This window comes from Spea bombifrons, chromosome 1 (assembly GCF_027358695.1).
Source record: "Spea bombifrons isolate aSpeBom1 chromosome 1, aSpeBom1.2.pri, whole genome shotgun sequence".
Taxonomy (NCBI): Eukaryota; Metazoa; Chordata; class Amphibia; order Anura; family Pelobatidae; genus Spea; species Spea bombifrons.
Window position 1 is genome coordinate 49549152 of NC_071087.1, and position 17418 is coordinate 49566569.

A 17418-nucleotide genomic window follows, 5' to 3' on the forward strand; every position below is an offset into this window, starting at 1 on the left:
GCAGTCAACATAATTGATTGAGTGATATTTGTCACTATTTTACCTTACTGAGGCTTATATCTGGGACCGAGATGGTTGAACTAATATATCAATCAATTTCCTGTCCTAGTATGGACAGTGTCTTGCCAGTGCCAGACATACTAACAAACACACTTACACTCTAACTGTAACATACACATATACACTCACTCTAAAACACACTTATACTCTCACTCTAACACACATATACACTAACTTTAAAACACACTTACATTATCACTCTAGCATACACATATGTACTCACTCTAAAACACATTTACACTCTCACTCTAAAACACACTCTCACTTTAACATATACACTCACTCTAAAACACACTTACACTCTTACATACACACTCACCTTAAACACACACTCTCACTCTAAAACACACACTCTCACTTTAACATACACACTCACTCTAAAACACACTTTTGCTCTAACATACACTCTCACCCTAAAACACACCCTCCCAGACTAACATACACACATACACTCACTCTAAAACACACTTACACTCTCACTCTAACATAGACATATGCACTCACTCTAACACACAGTTACACTCTCACTCTAACATAGACATATGCACTCACTCTAACACACAGTTACACTCTCACTCTAACAAACACATTCCCTCTAAAACACACACTCTCACTTTAACATACATACTCACTCTAAAACACACATTTGTTCTAAAATTCACACTCACCCTAAAACACACACTCCCAGACTAACATACACATATACACTCACTCTAAAACACACTTGTACTCTAACTCTTACATACACATACACACTCACTCTAAAACACACACTCACTCTAAAACAGACTTACACTCTCACTCTAGCATGCACACTCATTATAAAACACACTTACACTCTCACTCTAACATGCACACTCATTATAAAACACACTTACACTCTCACTCTAACATACACATACTCATTCACTAAAACATACTCACTCCATCACACCTCACCCTATCAATCAGCACACAACGCACCTCATGCTTCATCTCACACACACACCCTTTGCATTGCCTGTACTGGAGCTCTTCCTTATAGCTGGTGTGCAAGGAGCCACAATATTGTTGTATATATTACCCACAAATCCGCAACAGGAAGTTAAGACAGTTTCTTCTGTAGTATGCACATAAGGTGGTACTGTTTTTTTATATACTGTATGTTATTGTGCCAGTACGAAACATTATTTAATATACTACTTGAAAGCAGTATTTAATCTACTGAACTGCAAAACACACTCTTGGGGAAAAGTAGTAGACAGGTAATATACAGTAGCAAATATAAATAACTCTTAAACACCTTCTAATTATTTCATTTTTCCCAGCCTTAAGGTCAAGTTAAGAAAATGTATGATCGCGCTCCTCGCTCGCTTGCTGTCTGCATAGGCAGCACGCAGGAAAATGTGGGCCCGGGATCTTATGACCTTCGACATGAGAAGACTTCGACAACAGGTTAGTAGATGACAACTACTTGAAACGTGGTACCAGTTCAGCAAAATAGTGTCTATGAATATTATTAGAAGTGTCTTACTAGAAATTTGGTCTTTAACGTAAATAATGGAATTGTCGTTTTACAAAAATGACTTACAAATAACCCCACACATTTAGTTGTATTCAGTACTTTAATTGGGCATTAAATATCTGTTAGTACTCTGTGAATGGCAGTAAATTGCACACTAACAGTAGATAGCTGCTCAAGAAAGCTAATTCAGGGTAGGGTTGGGTTCATTTTACCCTCATACATCATTTGGTAAAGTTTGTTGTTTCTTATTTGGAAAAAGTAGACATTTCTGCAGAAGAGGACATTTTTTTAGGAAGAACAGTAAATATATAGAATTCACTTCTTATGAAAATCCAGGGCTAGTCGTGTTGCAGTTATATGACCTATGACTTGTGGACCTACAACAGCATATAAATATGATCCTGATTTCCATGGCTATGCAGTTAAAATCAAGGTGTTGATTTCTGAGTATTGCTGTTTTGTTTGCATCATTTCAGTTTATCTGTCTTTATTTCTAATTTATTTTTAACATCTGAATTGATCTTACAGGTGGATATGCTCCATTTCTATCAATTGCAAAACGAGATTTCACATTTGATATCCAGCAGACGTTGGTTGCTCCTGGCCCTGGTCACTATGATTTATCCAGCATAAAGGTAAACTTGAATTTTTTTGGTAGAGACGTGATTTAAGTGATTAATGTTGAATCTTGTGCAAGAAGTGACATAACTACTTAATATAAATTAGACATGAAATTAGTGTAATAGATTCAGAATGCCTTTTCTGAGCAAAAAATAAAAGAACAAAATAAAAAGACATCACTCCATTGAGTCCACGCAGCAAAATAAAATGATCTTTTTATTAATATGGCCATGTCTAAAAACAGCTCTGAACTTTCTGAACACTTTGGCAATAAAAAAAAAGATGTTACAGAGAGATAGGCTCAAATCCTTCTTCTTTTCAGGTTTTTAGACTTTTTCTTAGAGTAGATGACTTTTCTCCCAGCATGTCTGTTCCGTCTGGGATGTACTCATCCCATTTATGAAGTAGTATGCGTTATCAGTATCAGTAACATAGCTAATGTTAAAAACAAATACACATTCATTTTAATTTAAAAAAAAATGTCAAAGTTTACTTTCTGTTGATAGACATTAAAAATGATACTAACCTACAACAGTATGAATTTATAAGTTATGTGAAGTATTAAGTATTTAAAAAAAAATTTTGCATAGGTCCAAACTCTTCGTAACTAAGGTTGCCACCTGTCTAGGTTTAACTGGAACAGTCCAGGAAAAAAGAGGTACTAAGGTGCTAAGGTTGCCACCTGTCTAGGTTTCACTGGGACAGTCCAGGAATAAAGAGGTACACCTAGGAACTAGATTTACCTCCTTGTATCTCGTGGTGGTGACCATTTGAGTCCAAATTTTGCAAGCAGGGCACTGGGCAGCCCTTGTATAAATGAAATGTGCACGGGACACACGTGGAGGGAGAGGTAATATTCCACTTGGAGAGTTCTGATGTTGACCCAGGCTGAACCCAAATGTTATATCTGTAACCTGTAACCTACTGTTACGGCCACACCTATGACCACGGCCCAGTCATGTCCCAGATGCAACCTCTCACAGAACATTCAAGAAACAGCTTGGCAAAAGGTGGCAACCTTATGGTTGAGTGGTACTCATGCTATATGCACATATTGGTTATTTCAGCGTACCTGCATTGTGTGCTACAATGGAGTTGGGACATGCCTACTTTGTTATTGTTGTCTGTATATAGGAAATGAGCTTAAAAATTAATTTATACTCACATTTATTTGGGGAAAATATTGGGAGGTAGAAACAGTCTGAAAATGAGCAAAAAGGATGCTTCCAGTTATTTAAAAGATCTTGGTACTATTATTGTATAGCAAAATTTTATTTTAACAATTACAAGCTTGGTTGCAGCTTGCCATAAAGTATGGTTTCAGCTGGATACTTTTGAGAAGCTCGTACAGTTTCTGTATGATAAACTTTGTTATTCCTATGTTAATATTTTTCAGTATATTTCAGACTCCATTAGATCAGTCGTGTGTAATATTATTCTTTTTATTTATTAGGATAAGGTGAAAGGAGGACAAACTTTGCAGAACAAAGAACTACGTTTTAAAGAGTATGTCTCATCTATGCCAGGTCCTGGTGAATATGACCTACTCGTTGGCGTGGATAGAGAAGGACCGAGGAAGAAAGAGGTCACTTCTGCTAAACCACAAAAGGTAAGATGTCATTTTTTTGAGATAGGTGTTTAGGTATGCCTAATTATTATGCATAGTTATCACTGTACTGGCCTTCCTTGCATTATTAGTTAATAGTAAAACAAGAAAAATCAGCAGGTTAAGGGGTGAACTATTGCACTGTCTTATAACAAAAAATGTAAACCGAAACATTATCGATCTGTGCTAGACACTCCTCTGTTAGTTCTGCTCTCAGTTTTTATGAGTATATTCACTCCTATGTATCTATTCACTCTTATCCAATTTAATTCTACTATAAAGCCTAATATGAGGACCTTCGCGGTAGTTCCCTTCTTGAAGGCTCTGTTTTTAAGGATTAGTGTCACTAGGCTTTTTGACTCGCAGGGACGTATGATTTATAACCTCTAAACAACATAAAGAGACAAGGTGGTTTCTCTAGAGGCAGCATGTTTAGTGTCCTTGAAAAGTTCCTATCACATGGAGACATTGATGCACTCTACTGACATTTGTTTTGTTTTTAGAGAGTGCTGAGCCAAGTGAAAAGGCATCCCAAATCAGGAGCTCCCTCCATTCCTACACCTGGACAAGCCTTTGGTTATGAAGAAAATGAGGATGGTTCTCTTGTTAGACAACCACCACCTGCAATGGATGATACTTTGGGTCCAGCTTATTATCTTCTTAGTAATGTGAGTGTAAATCTTCTTCATTCTTACAATGCTGAGTACAGATGTATCCAAGGCCAAATTTAGGAACATTGGGCACTGGGGCAATTATACAGGAATTCACTGGTGTAACGGAGGCCCCATGTCCAGTGGGGCCCGGAAAGCCAGTGCAGCCCCACCAAACCCCTACCCATCCCAGGCTGTGCATACTACATGTTACGAGACCCTGTATAGTCGCTCCAGCATCATCACCGTCCTTTTTTTGTGGTAGTGGAGATCATGGGCTGGACGAGGAGATCATATGATCTTCACTGACTTGATTACTAAAGTGTAAAATTGATGTGCTGTTCCCTATCCTGGCATTTGCTTCTCTTAATCACAAAGGGTGCAGCAGGTAGATTGCCTTGCCATGGCCCCCTGCCCTCAATAAAGTCCCGCTTTGGACACCTGAAATAGTGGGGATTCATAAGTCATCCATGCCACCAGCATGCTAGCCTGCAGAACAATTTAGATAAGGGGAGTGCTGCTCTGGTGAATATTTTAAAAAAGAAATAATCTGTACGGTATGGGGCTGGGGAAGACTTTTTTTAAATTTAAATGAGCAGTCTTTTTTTGGCATCCTGAGCTGCAGTGCTTAAAGAATGTTTCAAACCCTGCACCAAACTGTTAAGAAGAGCACCTAATCTACACCCTTTATCTTCCAAAGTCTGCCTCCTCAAAAGGATGTACAAGCACTTTCCTTTCTGGATCTTTATGGCCTCCGCATTTCGAAGGAGTGGTGGAGGCCAAATGACCAGCCCACCTTGCCCAACAGATATGCCATGTCTTTGGAGACCTAGCTCTATTGACACCCACACCAAGCTTGCATTTGGAGAAATACCTGTGTGTAAAATAATTATTTTCAAATTCCATGACAAAACTTTCTCCTTGTACTGGAGAGATTTAAGAATATAAGACTCAATTTTTTTTCCTGAATTGTGTAGCCTTCTGGGCTGAGAGACCCTTAATGTACTTTACAGTCATAATGTAATAAGGAAATATTTCCTAATTCCTTCGGTCTATGTATATGGAAAAACTATATTTGAAGATGTGAAATTAAATGTCTCGTAGTGGTTCCTGCTGAGACTTGCAGCGTGCATAATTTACACTAACTAGATAGTTTAACCTACAAATTCTTATCTCATTCTAATCCTACATTAGTTCTTCATTGGCCTGTCCTAGTAAATGAGTTAAAGGGCAGAGTGCCATGGACTCAGTAGGTTGTAAGACGATCAAAAAAAAGAGTCCTCCATCAAATAGTTAGCAAAAAAAAAAAAAAATATCTTAAAAATAAGAGTTACATTAAAAAATGAAAATGTTTCCAATATAGGTAATTCATTTAAATGTAACAAGAGTATGTACAAAGGGACAGTTGAATGTGCTGCTTATTTATGAATCAGTTGCTATAACTATTCACTGTATACTTACTGCAAATAGTCAACATGGTTTATTAGTGGTTGGATTTCTTAATTATGTAGCTAGCTAGTAGATAGCTGTATAACCTTTTGCAATGTCAGTCTAAGCCAGTGGTGATTCACATATTAGACAGTGGGGGGCAGTAAAGATCTACTAATGAAACTGTATTACACTGTAAACATACTGAATATAATTGTATTGTGAACTAAATATTGTTTCATTGTTTAGCAAACATATAATATATATATATATATATATATACCACCTGTTTTTGTTTGCTTAAGTATTTTCTTCTGTGCAGGGTGCATTGTTTTTTGGGATTAAGAGGTATGCATGCCTTTAAAGGTGTGATCAGAAAACAAAATCATAGAGAATATAACAAACAACTCCAGATATACATTGCATACAACATAAGCCACATCATCATCGTGCATCTGATATCTCTCTAGGTGCAAGTGAGCAAGGAACTTTACATCTGGACCCACCTTTACGCTTGGGGTGGACAGCAAGAGATCCCCAAATGGGGGCATGAGGGACAAAACGTATCTCTGGAGAAAGTTTGCCTCACATTTTGGTTCTGGATTGCCCTTTTGGGGCAATCCAGGGCTGCCATCTTTCGGTGAGCAGTTTCCTGGATACTCTTTGAGAGATTGCACCTAGGAGAGCAACTGTGGTGTAGCCATGGGTTGGGGTTTTACTGTTTACAGCTAAATGTTTGGTTTAGTTGAGAGAAAGAGGATAGACAAGAAAGAAAAACAAGAAAGGATAAGGGAGACCAGCGAGAAAGGAGAAAAAAAGAGATTGGAAAGTTGGGAAATACAGTAGATGATAGAAAATGGAGAGATAAGGAATGGTGAGTGAATAAAAACAATAAGAGGAAGAATTGAGATAGAAAAAAGTGAGAAAGAAAGACAAGAGAGAGAAAAGAAAATAGAGAATGGAGAAAATACCAACTAGATCTAGTGCGGAAGGTCCTGGAGGGCAGCAGTTGCCCTTAAAGAACACCAAAGGGCAGAACACTGGACGATTATGACCCCCTGTGTGCTGCTGCTCAGTGGGTTAGTTGCAAAGGAGATCTCTCATCTCCCCACAAAGCCCACTTACACTACGGAAGACTGTGCCGTGTCATATTCCTATGCTCCACAGTAAAGATGGTGGCTGGTAAGGGATTACTAAATATGCCTCTGCATGTACACCTTTATTCTGTAGCAGAACTTTTCTCCCACACATCAGTGCGTACATACACGGCTCATCAGCTGCCTCCCCCACATCCATTCCAAATTTGTTCCAGGGTCTTGCTAAGTGTGGAATCCAGCTGTTTCTGTGTATCCAAAGGTTACTTGAAGACTAAAGAGGTAAAACTAGCATATGGGTTTAACACCTTTTTGGGTGTTTGATTTTGTGTTTTCCTATATATTGGGTTATTTATTGAAAACTTAAATCTGGGGACCTTTTTATAAAATTAGTTATGGATCTTAGGTGGGCTTTCTACACATGGGCACATTCATACCCACAGTCCTCTTGGTAGTATCAAATAATGCTATCCACACGGTGCCTAGGAAACTCCATAAAAGCCAGATTGAAATGAATAACTTACATACATATATTTTCCAGTAATTTTAATATACAACGTTTATTAAAATGTAATTGTTTTTCCAGACATTTGTTAGTATCTTTGGTTTTTTTTTAAATCTCTGTCAGCATGTCATAGCTTAATGTTGATTTGTGATATTATGCTTAATAGCTATTGTTCAATTAATGTTGACATATTGATGAGCTAAGTATGAATCATGGGTCTTAGGAGCTGTACTGTCTGTCTGTTTGTTGCTTGGTTCACTGGAACTGAAATGTATTTGCTACTATCTGCCAATTTTTTTACATGCTGGGAATTCAAAGTGCCTAAAATACTTCCCACTGGCCAGCAGAAAGCAACCAAACCATGACAGCAATCTTGGCAGAAAATGTGGAATGTATTTTTTTGAATTAACCTATTTTAAGCTAATTTGGTTTAATAATTTGCTGTACTTCATTCACTTTCCTAATTGTTTTCTATTCCTTATGATATAGGCATTAAGGCCTTAGTTTATACCTACAGTGGATATAAAAAGTCTACACACCCCTATTAAAATACCAGGTTCTTGTGATGTTAAAGAATGAGACAAAGATAAATCATGTCAGAACTTTTTCCACCTTTAATGTGACCTATAACGTGAACAATTCAATTGCAAAACAAACTGAAATCTTTGAGGGAAAAAAACAGCTCACAATAACCTGGCTGCATAAGTGTACACACCCTCTTATAACTGGGGCTGTGTCAGGGACTGGGTCCATACAGACGACTGACGACTGACCCAGAGCACCCAAAGATTGTGTTCAGGAGTTATTGTCAGAGTCGGACAGGGCCTGGTGCATCCCAGGTGGGCATCTAGGGTTGAGCAACCACATACCAGCACCCTGACATAGCAGCGGATGTTGTCCAGAACAAGCAAAACTTTTGTAATTATAAAAAGTTACAAAAAAAAATTGTCAATCTGAGTTGGTTGCTCATTTATTTCGATTTATTTAGAAATAATCTAGATTAATCTGGAGAAATGTAAAGATTATATTAAATGAACATAAAGAGTCTTCTGACTTCTGAATTTTAGAAGGAGATTTCCTTCAGTCAGGGGAGGTGGTGGCCATCTCAGGTGACCATCTCAGGTGGTGTCAATTGAGTTGACGTAATTGAATTTTCGGTGTACCGAGTCCTGGCACGTTTTTTTGATTCGGTATCTCTCTGGCTGCTCTGACCTGCAGCGAATTTGGTTTGTTGCTCTGCTACCTTCCTATCCACACTAGTGACTAATTTATGATTGTTTTTAACCCTTTGCGTGTGGACCCAATCCTTGCACTGTGGAACCTCCTTACTATAATTGACCAGCGTCACTTTATTCTGAGTGACGGGTCCACCACCCCTCCTTGAAGATTTCAGTGGGAGGACCCTAGAAGATCAACCTCTCCCTATGTTTCACATAGGGAGAGAGGGAGGAAGGGGCTGCACTCCCCACAGAAAAATGAATTTCTATAGTGATCCATTTGTCTACTGTTGCTCCTTGGGCCAGATCTCCCCAAAAGGTCCATATACACTATGACAAAATGCCATTTCGGCACAGCTTCCATATCACTTTACCTAGTGCTGCATACCTTTGCGTGCAATGAGAACTGTGGCCCTATATGCACAGAAAGTGCTTACTTCACTGGAGCTGCAGCTCCCTGCCCCCCCATGGGTCTTGCACAACTTTTTATTGTTCCCAAATACAATCGTTTTAAATATCCTTGGTCTGTTTGTTTGTTTGAGGCAGACACATCAAAAACCCCAAACAAAAGAAAGTTTTGCTCTACTGAACACTAACTATACAGAAAACTTAATCCTATCCACAGTTGGACGGCTTGTCTGTTTACCAACAAAAATAACAAGATGTATGCAAAGCATGCAGGCACCGCTCAGAACATCCAATTCAGCAGCTCTCTGCCTGCTCCCTCTCTCTGCTCTCTTTCTCTCTGCCTTCTCCCTCGCTCTTTGCCTGCTCTCCACTCGTCCACTAATAAGTAGATGTAGGTGAGCAAAACTTGTACGTTTGGAACTCCCAAACCGAATTCCCTACATGCTTTATCTCAGCTACATGTAAATTGGGGAGTGGAGCACTGGCCCACCCGACTCTCCAAATGCTCCACCCCAAGGACATCTGCCGTCGGCCTAGTATTTCCGACTACTCTGCAGAATATACAAAGATGCATATATATATCCTCCATTACCACCTCATATATTCCATCGCAATGAAAGATATTTGTTAAATTCTGTGAGGTAATTTTATGGTAGGATACTAGACATTATTTGCATAAACAGATTTTTATTGGTCAATAAATACATCCCTGGTGTCTAAAAACAGAATCTAATATATTTGAGCTAAGTAGAGTGGTTTGTATGCTTCGTGAGGTAAATGTGCCCAATTATTTCTTCAGTCTGCTGCTACTCAATATGTTCTCACTTCAGTGGCTTAGAACATAGAATAATAGGTGGCCTTGGATCTCAACTCTAGGTTATTATAATTATTTGTTTCAGTCTTCATTTTCTTATAGTCATAGTTCCTTGTTTTGGTGAATGTGTTAATATTGCAGTGTCAAAAGAAACTGCAGACCCAGAGCCAACAAACCCAAGCTTTTATTTGGATGATGAGCTCACTCTTGATTATCATCATTATATTATATAACATAGATTTAACGCAACCTAAATTGTAATCATGGAAATTTTAGATCAATAAAGACTCTACATTTCCAAAAAATAGCACTTGGAATTCTAAATAACATGTGTATAGATCTCTATTACTCTATTAAAAATACTTATTTCATGCTGTGAACGTACACATTTTCTTTTTTGTACATATTAGTAGCATCTTTATTGGCATCTTTCAATCAGGTGTCAAGCATAAAAAGTTAAGGCTAGCAGAGTTCTAAACAGGCAAACGGCATCGGCAACTTTCTCGTTAAAGAAATCAAGAACAAAACAAAAGGCTCGACTGTGTTTATTTTGAGAAAGAACAAACATTTTGTATATAAAGCATGCTGCAATGCAGCACAGAACTAAAACATTGACAGTTGTGTTGTATCGAGTGCATACTGTGTTACTGTAAATAATATTGGAAACGATAAACCTTAGATATCAAAACACTTAGACATAAGTACAGTAAGTACTGTCCTTTATATATTGATGTTCAATTGCAAAAAAAAGAAAAAGTAAACAGTAGAAGCAATGATACCTGGGGAGGTAGATATACCGTATTTGCTCGATTCTAAGACAACCCTGATTATAAGACGACCCCCCAAAATATGAATATTAATTTAGAAAAAAAGAAAAAGCCTGAATATAAGACTACCCTATAAGAAGGTAAATTAGTAAATATTAATTCACATGTAATCTGTTTTTATATTTAATAAAAACTATGCATTTTTGTTTTTATTTCCTTTTATTTGCCAACCTGCCCCCCCAGTCATGCACATATGCCCCACGACTTGCCTTATATACCTTATACCCCCTATATGTCACTCTGCCCCATATATGCCTTATACCCCCCTATTTGCCACGCTGCTTCCCTGATATGCCTTATACCCCCTATTTACCACTCTGCCCCCCCAGATATGCCTTATTCCCCCCTATTTGCCAATCTGCCCCCGTTATATGCCTTATACCCCCCTATATGCCCCCCGACCTACCAATACATCCCTAAACTTGTCCCCCATGCTCCAGACTCTCTGGTGTCAAGTGGGGGCAGCTGTTGAACGTCTGCACGATGCGCGCAGAAAATCTCTGCTGCTACCCGACACTTCTGCAGGGGCTTCTATGACAGAGCACCGGCGTGACTTGCTCAGTCATAGAAGCCCCGGCGGAAGTGTCCGGTAGCAGCGGAGGTTGTCTGCGCGCATCGTGCATACGTTCACCGGCTGCGAGAGGAGGATCCAGGTCCCCTGCAGCGCCATTTTTTAGCAATCATTTTTATGCGTTACAAAATAATTCCTCCACATACTTTTCCCTGCAGAGTGTTTCTATGAGGCCTGGGGTGGTGGTTCTAAATCTCCAGATAGGACAGGGCTGCTTGTGAAGGCTCAGTGGAGTCATGTGAGCAGCGGCGGGCTGGCAATACATTGCATGTATCGGAAAAATAAATGTCCTAAATGTGGACCTCTCACGTTCAACTACGCTTAGATAGAAGTAACCAAAATAGTTACATATAAACAGTGGTTACCAATTGGGTGAACTTTTTAATGTGTTTAGTTTCAGGCTTATATGCACCTCACTATTAAAGGGGCAGTTTAATGTCCCAGATTTTCTCACCAGAATAATAATAATGGTGTAGCCCGTGTGACTATGTTGCAAGGGATCCCAGTGCATTTTCTTTTTGTAGAGTTTTCTATCTATAATAAACTGTTTTAGTGGCCTAAAATGTGCTTATTTTCTTGCATAACCATGTTCAAACATTTACTGTGAATAGCTCTAGATTCGATGTGACTTTTATTTTAAATTATTAATCAGTGTTTTCAACATCCATAAAACAGAAAAAAAATAATAATCATATGCAATTATACTTTGCAGATACATCTATTATTAATACACTTTGTTAAATTTTATTAGATAAATAATAGCTTTATAGCACATGTCATATCAAGGTGAAAAGCATCCTATTGTTCAGACGGGATACAGAAAAAATGAGCAGAGTATTGAAAGGTCTAGCTGATTTTGATAGCTCAGAAATTGTTCATTGATGCATAAAATATCCAGAATTTAAGCTACACCAGCTTTAAAGACCTGTGAGAAAATTGCTTTTATTTATGATTTCTGTGTATTTTAGCCTATGAGTTTGTTAATATTTTATAAGAAAAATATTTCTTCTTCTCGTAGCATGTTTCTCAAGGAAGATGGTTAAATGATGTCATGGTCACACAGAGATAATTGAGTGACATCGCTTAACCTCTTTTCTGGTGAGAAGTGTTACACATCAAGAAAATGTTTTTCAGTATGAAAAAAATTAGCTGAGAGTTATCTCAGCACTCTGTCTCAAAGCTTTAATATGACCCAGAAGGCAAGGGGTATGTGCTATTAAAAGGTAATTATGAACATTTTTTGTACAATGTACTGTTAACTGTTTGTGCGTATCCATTTACCGCTGAGTTGCTAGATGGCTACTAGTACTGGTAAATATTGTGACATAGAGGCATACCTGGAAAGGCTCAGGGTTTGCACCTGAGTCTGAGGGTATTTCCCCAATATCAAGGTCTCAGGCTGAAGTGGCAGATTCTCAAGGCTTCACAGTCTAGAGGTGACTCCTTTCTATTCTACACCAATGTGATCATATATGACTCCCATTGGTGCCTGTAAGTTATAGTTGATATCCATGCTTAAATGCATATGTAAAGTCAAAGTTTCCATGAGGACTGCTGTTAGAGCCATGTGTTTAACACATTTGGCAAGTCAATGCACAGAATCTTTATAATGGGCTATGAAAGGGTTAATATTTCAAGAGTATGATCATACCTGGGAACTTCTCGGCTCCGGCTACCCGGAGCCTTCCCTTGCGGGACGCGGCCAGGACTGCACACTGACGTCAGCGCTGACGTTGGTGGGCGGTCCCGCTGACTTCGGGGGAGTTCCCGCTGATGCCGTGGGCGTTCCCACTGATGCTGTGGGCGTTCCCGCTAACGGCAGTGGGAAACACCCCAATTTTATTCGGGGATTCGGGTCTTGACCCGGAGAAACGGAGGAGCAGCGCTCACCCGGCAATCTCCGGGTCAAAACCGGAGAGTTCCCAGGTATGAGTATGAGGGTCAGCTCATTTAGAAAGCTCCCAAGCCTGTATAAAGGAAAGAATCTAAAAGAATAATGTCACGGGATAGGAAAACATTCTCAGGCCTATCCTATCCATTATTTGAATATTCCCTTACCCAAACTTTGACATACTTTATTCCTTTAAAATGATTGATGAGTGGGTCCCTGGTTACAAAAAAAGTTTAAGAAAAACTAGTAGCTACAGATACAAGGAACAAACTTCCATCTCTTACTTACAATACTCAATAGTTTGCGAAGTGGCTTAAACATTACTGCTCCATATTGGTATTTAAGATGTTTTTTTTTCCTTTCCATTTTATATTGAGGTAAGTCGCACACAGTATAAGATGAAAGAAGCCAATATAAATGTTTCACACTCTTTCATTAAGACACCCAGTAGAGCACTCCGCTGTGAACAGGCTCCAGACAGCTATATGTCAATAGCTCTTATAACAACACTATCCCATTGATAAGCCACTGTTGCTTTCTGTAAATTGCTACACAATAATGTCATGCAGTTTCATTTTCACTCTCCGAGTTGGATTTAAACACATATTAAGAAAGCATTCATTTTTTGTAACACTAAATATTCAGGTTTTTTTTCTAGATGGACCTGGCTACTGTTCCAAGTAGCCCTTCCATATATATATATATATATATATATATATATATATATATATATATATATATTGCTTGAATGCCAGACTGAAAACTGTCTATTACATTGTCCCCCCCCAAGATTTCATAAAATTAACTTTTTTAAGACTTTTATAATTGACACACTACTGGCACCTGGAGGGTTAAAACAGCGAGATTCTACTCTCCCTGTATCTTCACAAACGTTTTAAATGACATCTGCATTTACTGTTATGACAAGTAGTTTTAAACTACTTATATAGCGTGCTTTAAGGGACAGCCTGTTAAACCTAATGAAATGGATACATCTTTTATATTCCATTTCCATTATATTGCTTTGCACTCTTGATTTGATTGCCCAAAGTGTAGCAGCCAATCTATAAACGTGATGTGACAAGGAAACCATTAACTTGCATGTAATGAACCTCGTGGCAAAGAAAGCTCTATTGTGTTGGGTGGAATAAGAAAATGTCCATATATCATATGTAGCTGTGTATCTCGGTTATTATAGTGCATGAACATGAGGATTTAAGAGGAATAGGGTTTATTCTTCTGGCCAAACACTCAGCTGCCTGTACTTGATGGCATATTTAATTAGAAAAAGTAAAGGGTCCAAGATGGATTTCTTGTTAAATAGGCCATGCTTGGAAAAAAAAACTTTGCATTAATTAGGCAATTTAGCAGAGGTAGCTAGGATTACAGATACCCTCTGTATGCGACCGTATGAAATCCAACAGGGCATATATTTTTAGACTTGGGACATGTGTTTGGAAAGGCATTATACATGAAACCCCTGTGGAAGGAAACATTTATACAGTTTATAGGTTGTCTCCCGTGGTTTTATGCTTTTCATTTTGAGTTACCTTGAAAGTCAATGGCGTAATTGTTCTAGTACAGTAGGACGTATTCATGGCAGTGGAGGGCGCATGCAATTTGGAATGGCTCAATCACATGTACTTAAACAAAAATACATTTTATTTTAGAAATGAAACGGATATTAAAATAGCAGCCCAGTAATAGACTGTTACCAAAGCAGAGATAGCTGTATACTAAAATATGCAATGACCTGCAACTTCACATTAATTTATGGACCATGCAGTCTAATGTATTTTAAAGCATTACAGAAGTTTGTGCAATATTTTAGTCTCTTTCGTTCAATATACCCTGGTATTCTCTTGGCTGCTTCTTGATGATCGACTGCTAATTTTGTAATTTAACTTGTTACAGTCGGTGCACAAGCTAAAGAAGAAGAAATAATTACTTGCATGCTCCAAGTTCTCAGAATGTAAAGAGATCTTGGAGGAGTTAAATATTATTACTGAAATTCAGTGCACAGTACAAAATAAAAAATTTAAACTGATTGTACATTTTAAACAAATCATGATGTCCATGATTCTGGGTACTGTTATAGTAGCAAGATGCATATTTTCTAAATCTTGTCTTGGGAGGTGGACAGAGACAGAAGAAGGACCCTGGCATTTAATGTCCAATAGAAAATAAGCTTGCAGAGAAATAGTCCCAGGTCTAGTGGCACACCGGTTATATATATTATTGATCTCTGGGGGTATACCTATTTTTTGGCTCCTAAAACATACCAACACACAATTTTGTGTAGTCTTAAGTTACTTTGGTTGATATTATTTACCTTTACCTCAACACCTGCTGCCCTGTCTTCTCGGTGGTAAGATTTGATATTATATATCAGAAGGATGGGCAGCATCTCTTATGTCTCAGAAGAATGGGCAGCTCTGGGCACAGATGCTATGGAGGCTAGGCACACATTTCCATAGTTGAATTGGCCTGGTTACAAGAGAGATCTCCGATCTCAACAACTGGCTTGGCAGCAGTAGTGTGCCAGAAAACTCAACATTACGCAGCTGGTGGTGGGGTGCATTAAACCATTTGTAGGACAGATGTACTACACTGAACCCTACTCAGTTGTTCCATTCATAGAACCTTAAAAATTGTTGGACGATAACAGACATTTGGCCAATCTCATCAGTCTATATTTTGCCCTCTTTAAGACATCAGACCTTCTTATACTATGTTTCGAAAAGCCTTCTGCTTATCCCATTCATTCTTAAATGCCTGAAATGTATCATCCCCTATCACTTCTGTTGCAATGCTGATCCACTTTTCAAGCACATTTCTTGTATCACATTTAAAATGTGTTTTAATCACCTGTGGTTCATAATTTTGAATTCCATTAGATGTGCTCAATGAATTTGTGTATTAAACTATCAGTAAATGTTTTATTTTCTATCAAAACTGTTTGGATGTTCAGTTGTCCTCCATATAGTATTATTTGGTAAGACTATAAATAAAATATTCAGTTGTTAGCTACAAAGTGAACCTTGGCAAGGTAGATGACACTGTGATGAAGGGCTGTCTGCACTTTATACATACAGTAAGAGTATCAGCTAACTACATGCATTATGTTTTCCTAGTTTCCTAGGTCTCTAACCACAAGTCTCTAGTTTGTGAGATTTCCCAATTAGTGATGAAGCATGTGATTAGGGATTTGTAATGAAGTATGATAAATCACATTATACTGTATCTAGTAACAAAAGAAAACAGTCTGCATCAGCCAAAAGTCCTCTGTAATATTTATTTGATATAGTCAGAACTTAATAATAGTCTTTTTGCCGTATTTATCCACCTGATAAGTATATTTAAGCAGTCAGTAATGGAGGCCTACGAGTCCCATTCTCTTGTCTAGGTAATGATGGAAATATATCTATTTATATCTTTTCTGTTTCTACTACAGCTACATGACGTGATATGGGGAAATAAAAGTATCAACTACGGTTAAGGTGTAATGGGAGATGAAATACTTTGGGAATAAGTTTAATTTACGCTGTAGCTCAGTTGTTCTCAAACTGTAGTCTGCAGATATTATGAGGTAACCTAGTTTTTCAATGGCAAGCGCTGATGAACACCAGAACAGGGCATGATATCATTCCATGGTAATGTCTGGAGAAGAGGTACAGATAATTGAAACTTCTTCAAATATTGCATCCATTAATGTAATTCTGTACAACTCTGCCATGTAACTGTCGGTGTGTTAAGAATTCTGGTTAACCATAGTACTGCTCAGTAGACGGCATTTCTTTTGTGCTGTTAATTCTGTTAATGGAATATAAATTTGGTTAAATGATAAATGGGGAGTTTTGAAAACTCAACATATCTCAACACAAAATATCACTGGCCCCTAAGATCTTTAAGGGGTCCTTAGGTTGATAAAAGGACTGTGACATAGAGTATATTTTCTTTGTATTCTGAGTATAGGAGGTGGGGGAGCAAATGGAAAGGTCAGGGTGAATCTTGTGATCTCCCCAACCAACTCATTTTCAACCAGCCCAACAATGTTCCTGTCTAAATAGATACACAAATACAACAGGGCAACCTAACTGTGTTCCTTTAGACGTGAACAGTCTTCCAAACACTTGCAAAATGCTCTAATTTAATTTATTTTAATTACTTTGTTGCTCAGAGAAATGCATTGTTATAAAACACATATTTTTTAAGGGGTAAT

The 17418-nt window shown here is 38.1% G+C and overlaps 1 protein-coding gene across 1 annotated transcript in view; it reads left to right on the forward strand.

Annotated features, from left to right (window-relative positions):
* The window catches only part of STPG2 (sperm tail PG-rich repeat containing 2), a 388217-nt gene that overhangs the window by 795 nt on the left and 370004 nt on the right, over positions 1 to 17418 (forward strand). The window contains exons 2-5 of the mRNA XM_053461576.1: positions 1368 to 1494; positions 2093 to 2199; positions 3639 to 3794; positions 4295 to 4459. Of these exons, the coding sequence (XP_053317551.1) occupies positions 1389 to 1494; positions 2093 to 2199; positions 3639 to 3794; positions 4295 to 4459 (534 nt within the window). The 5' untranslated portion in view covers positions 1368 to 1388. The remainder of the gene's footprint in view (positions 1 to 1367; positions 1495 to 2092; positions 2200 to 3638; positions 3795 to 4294; positions 4460 to 17418) is intronic.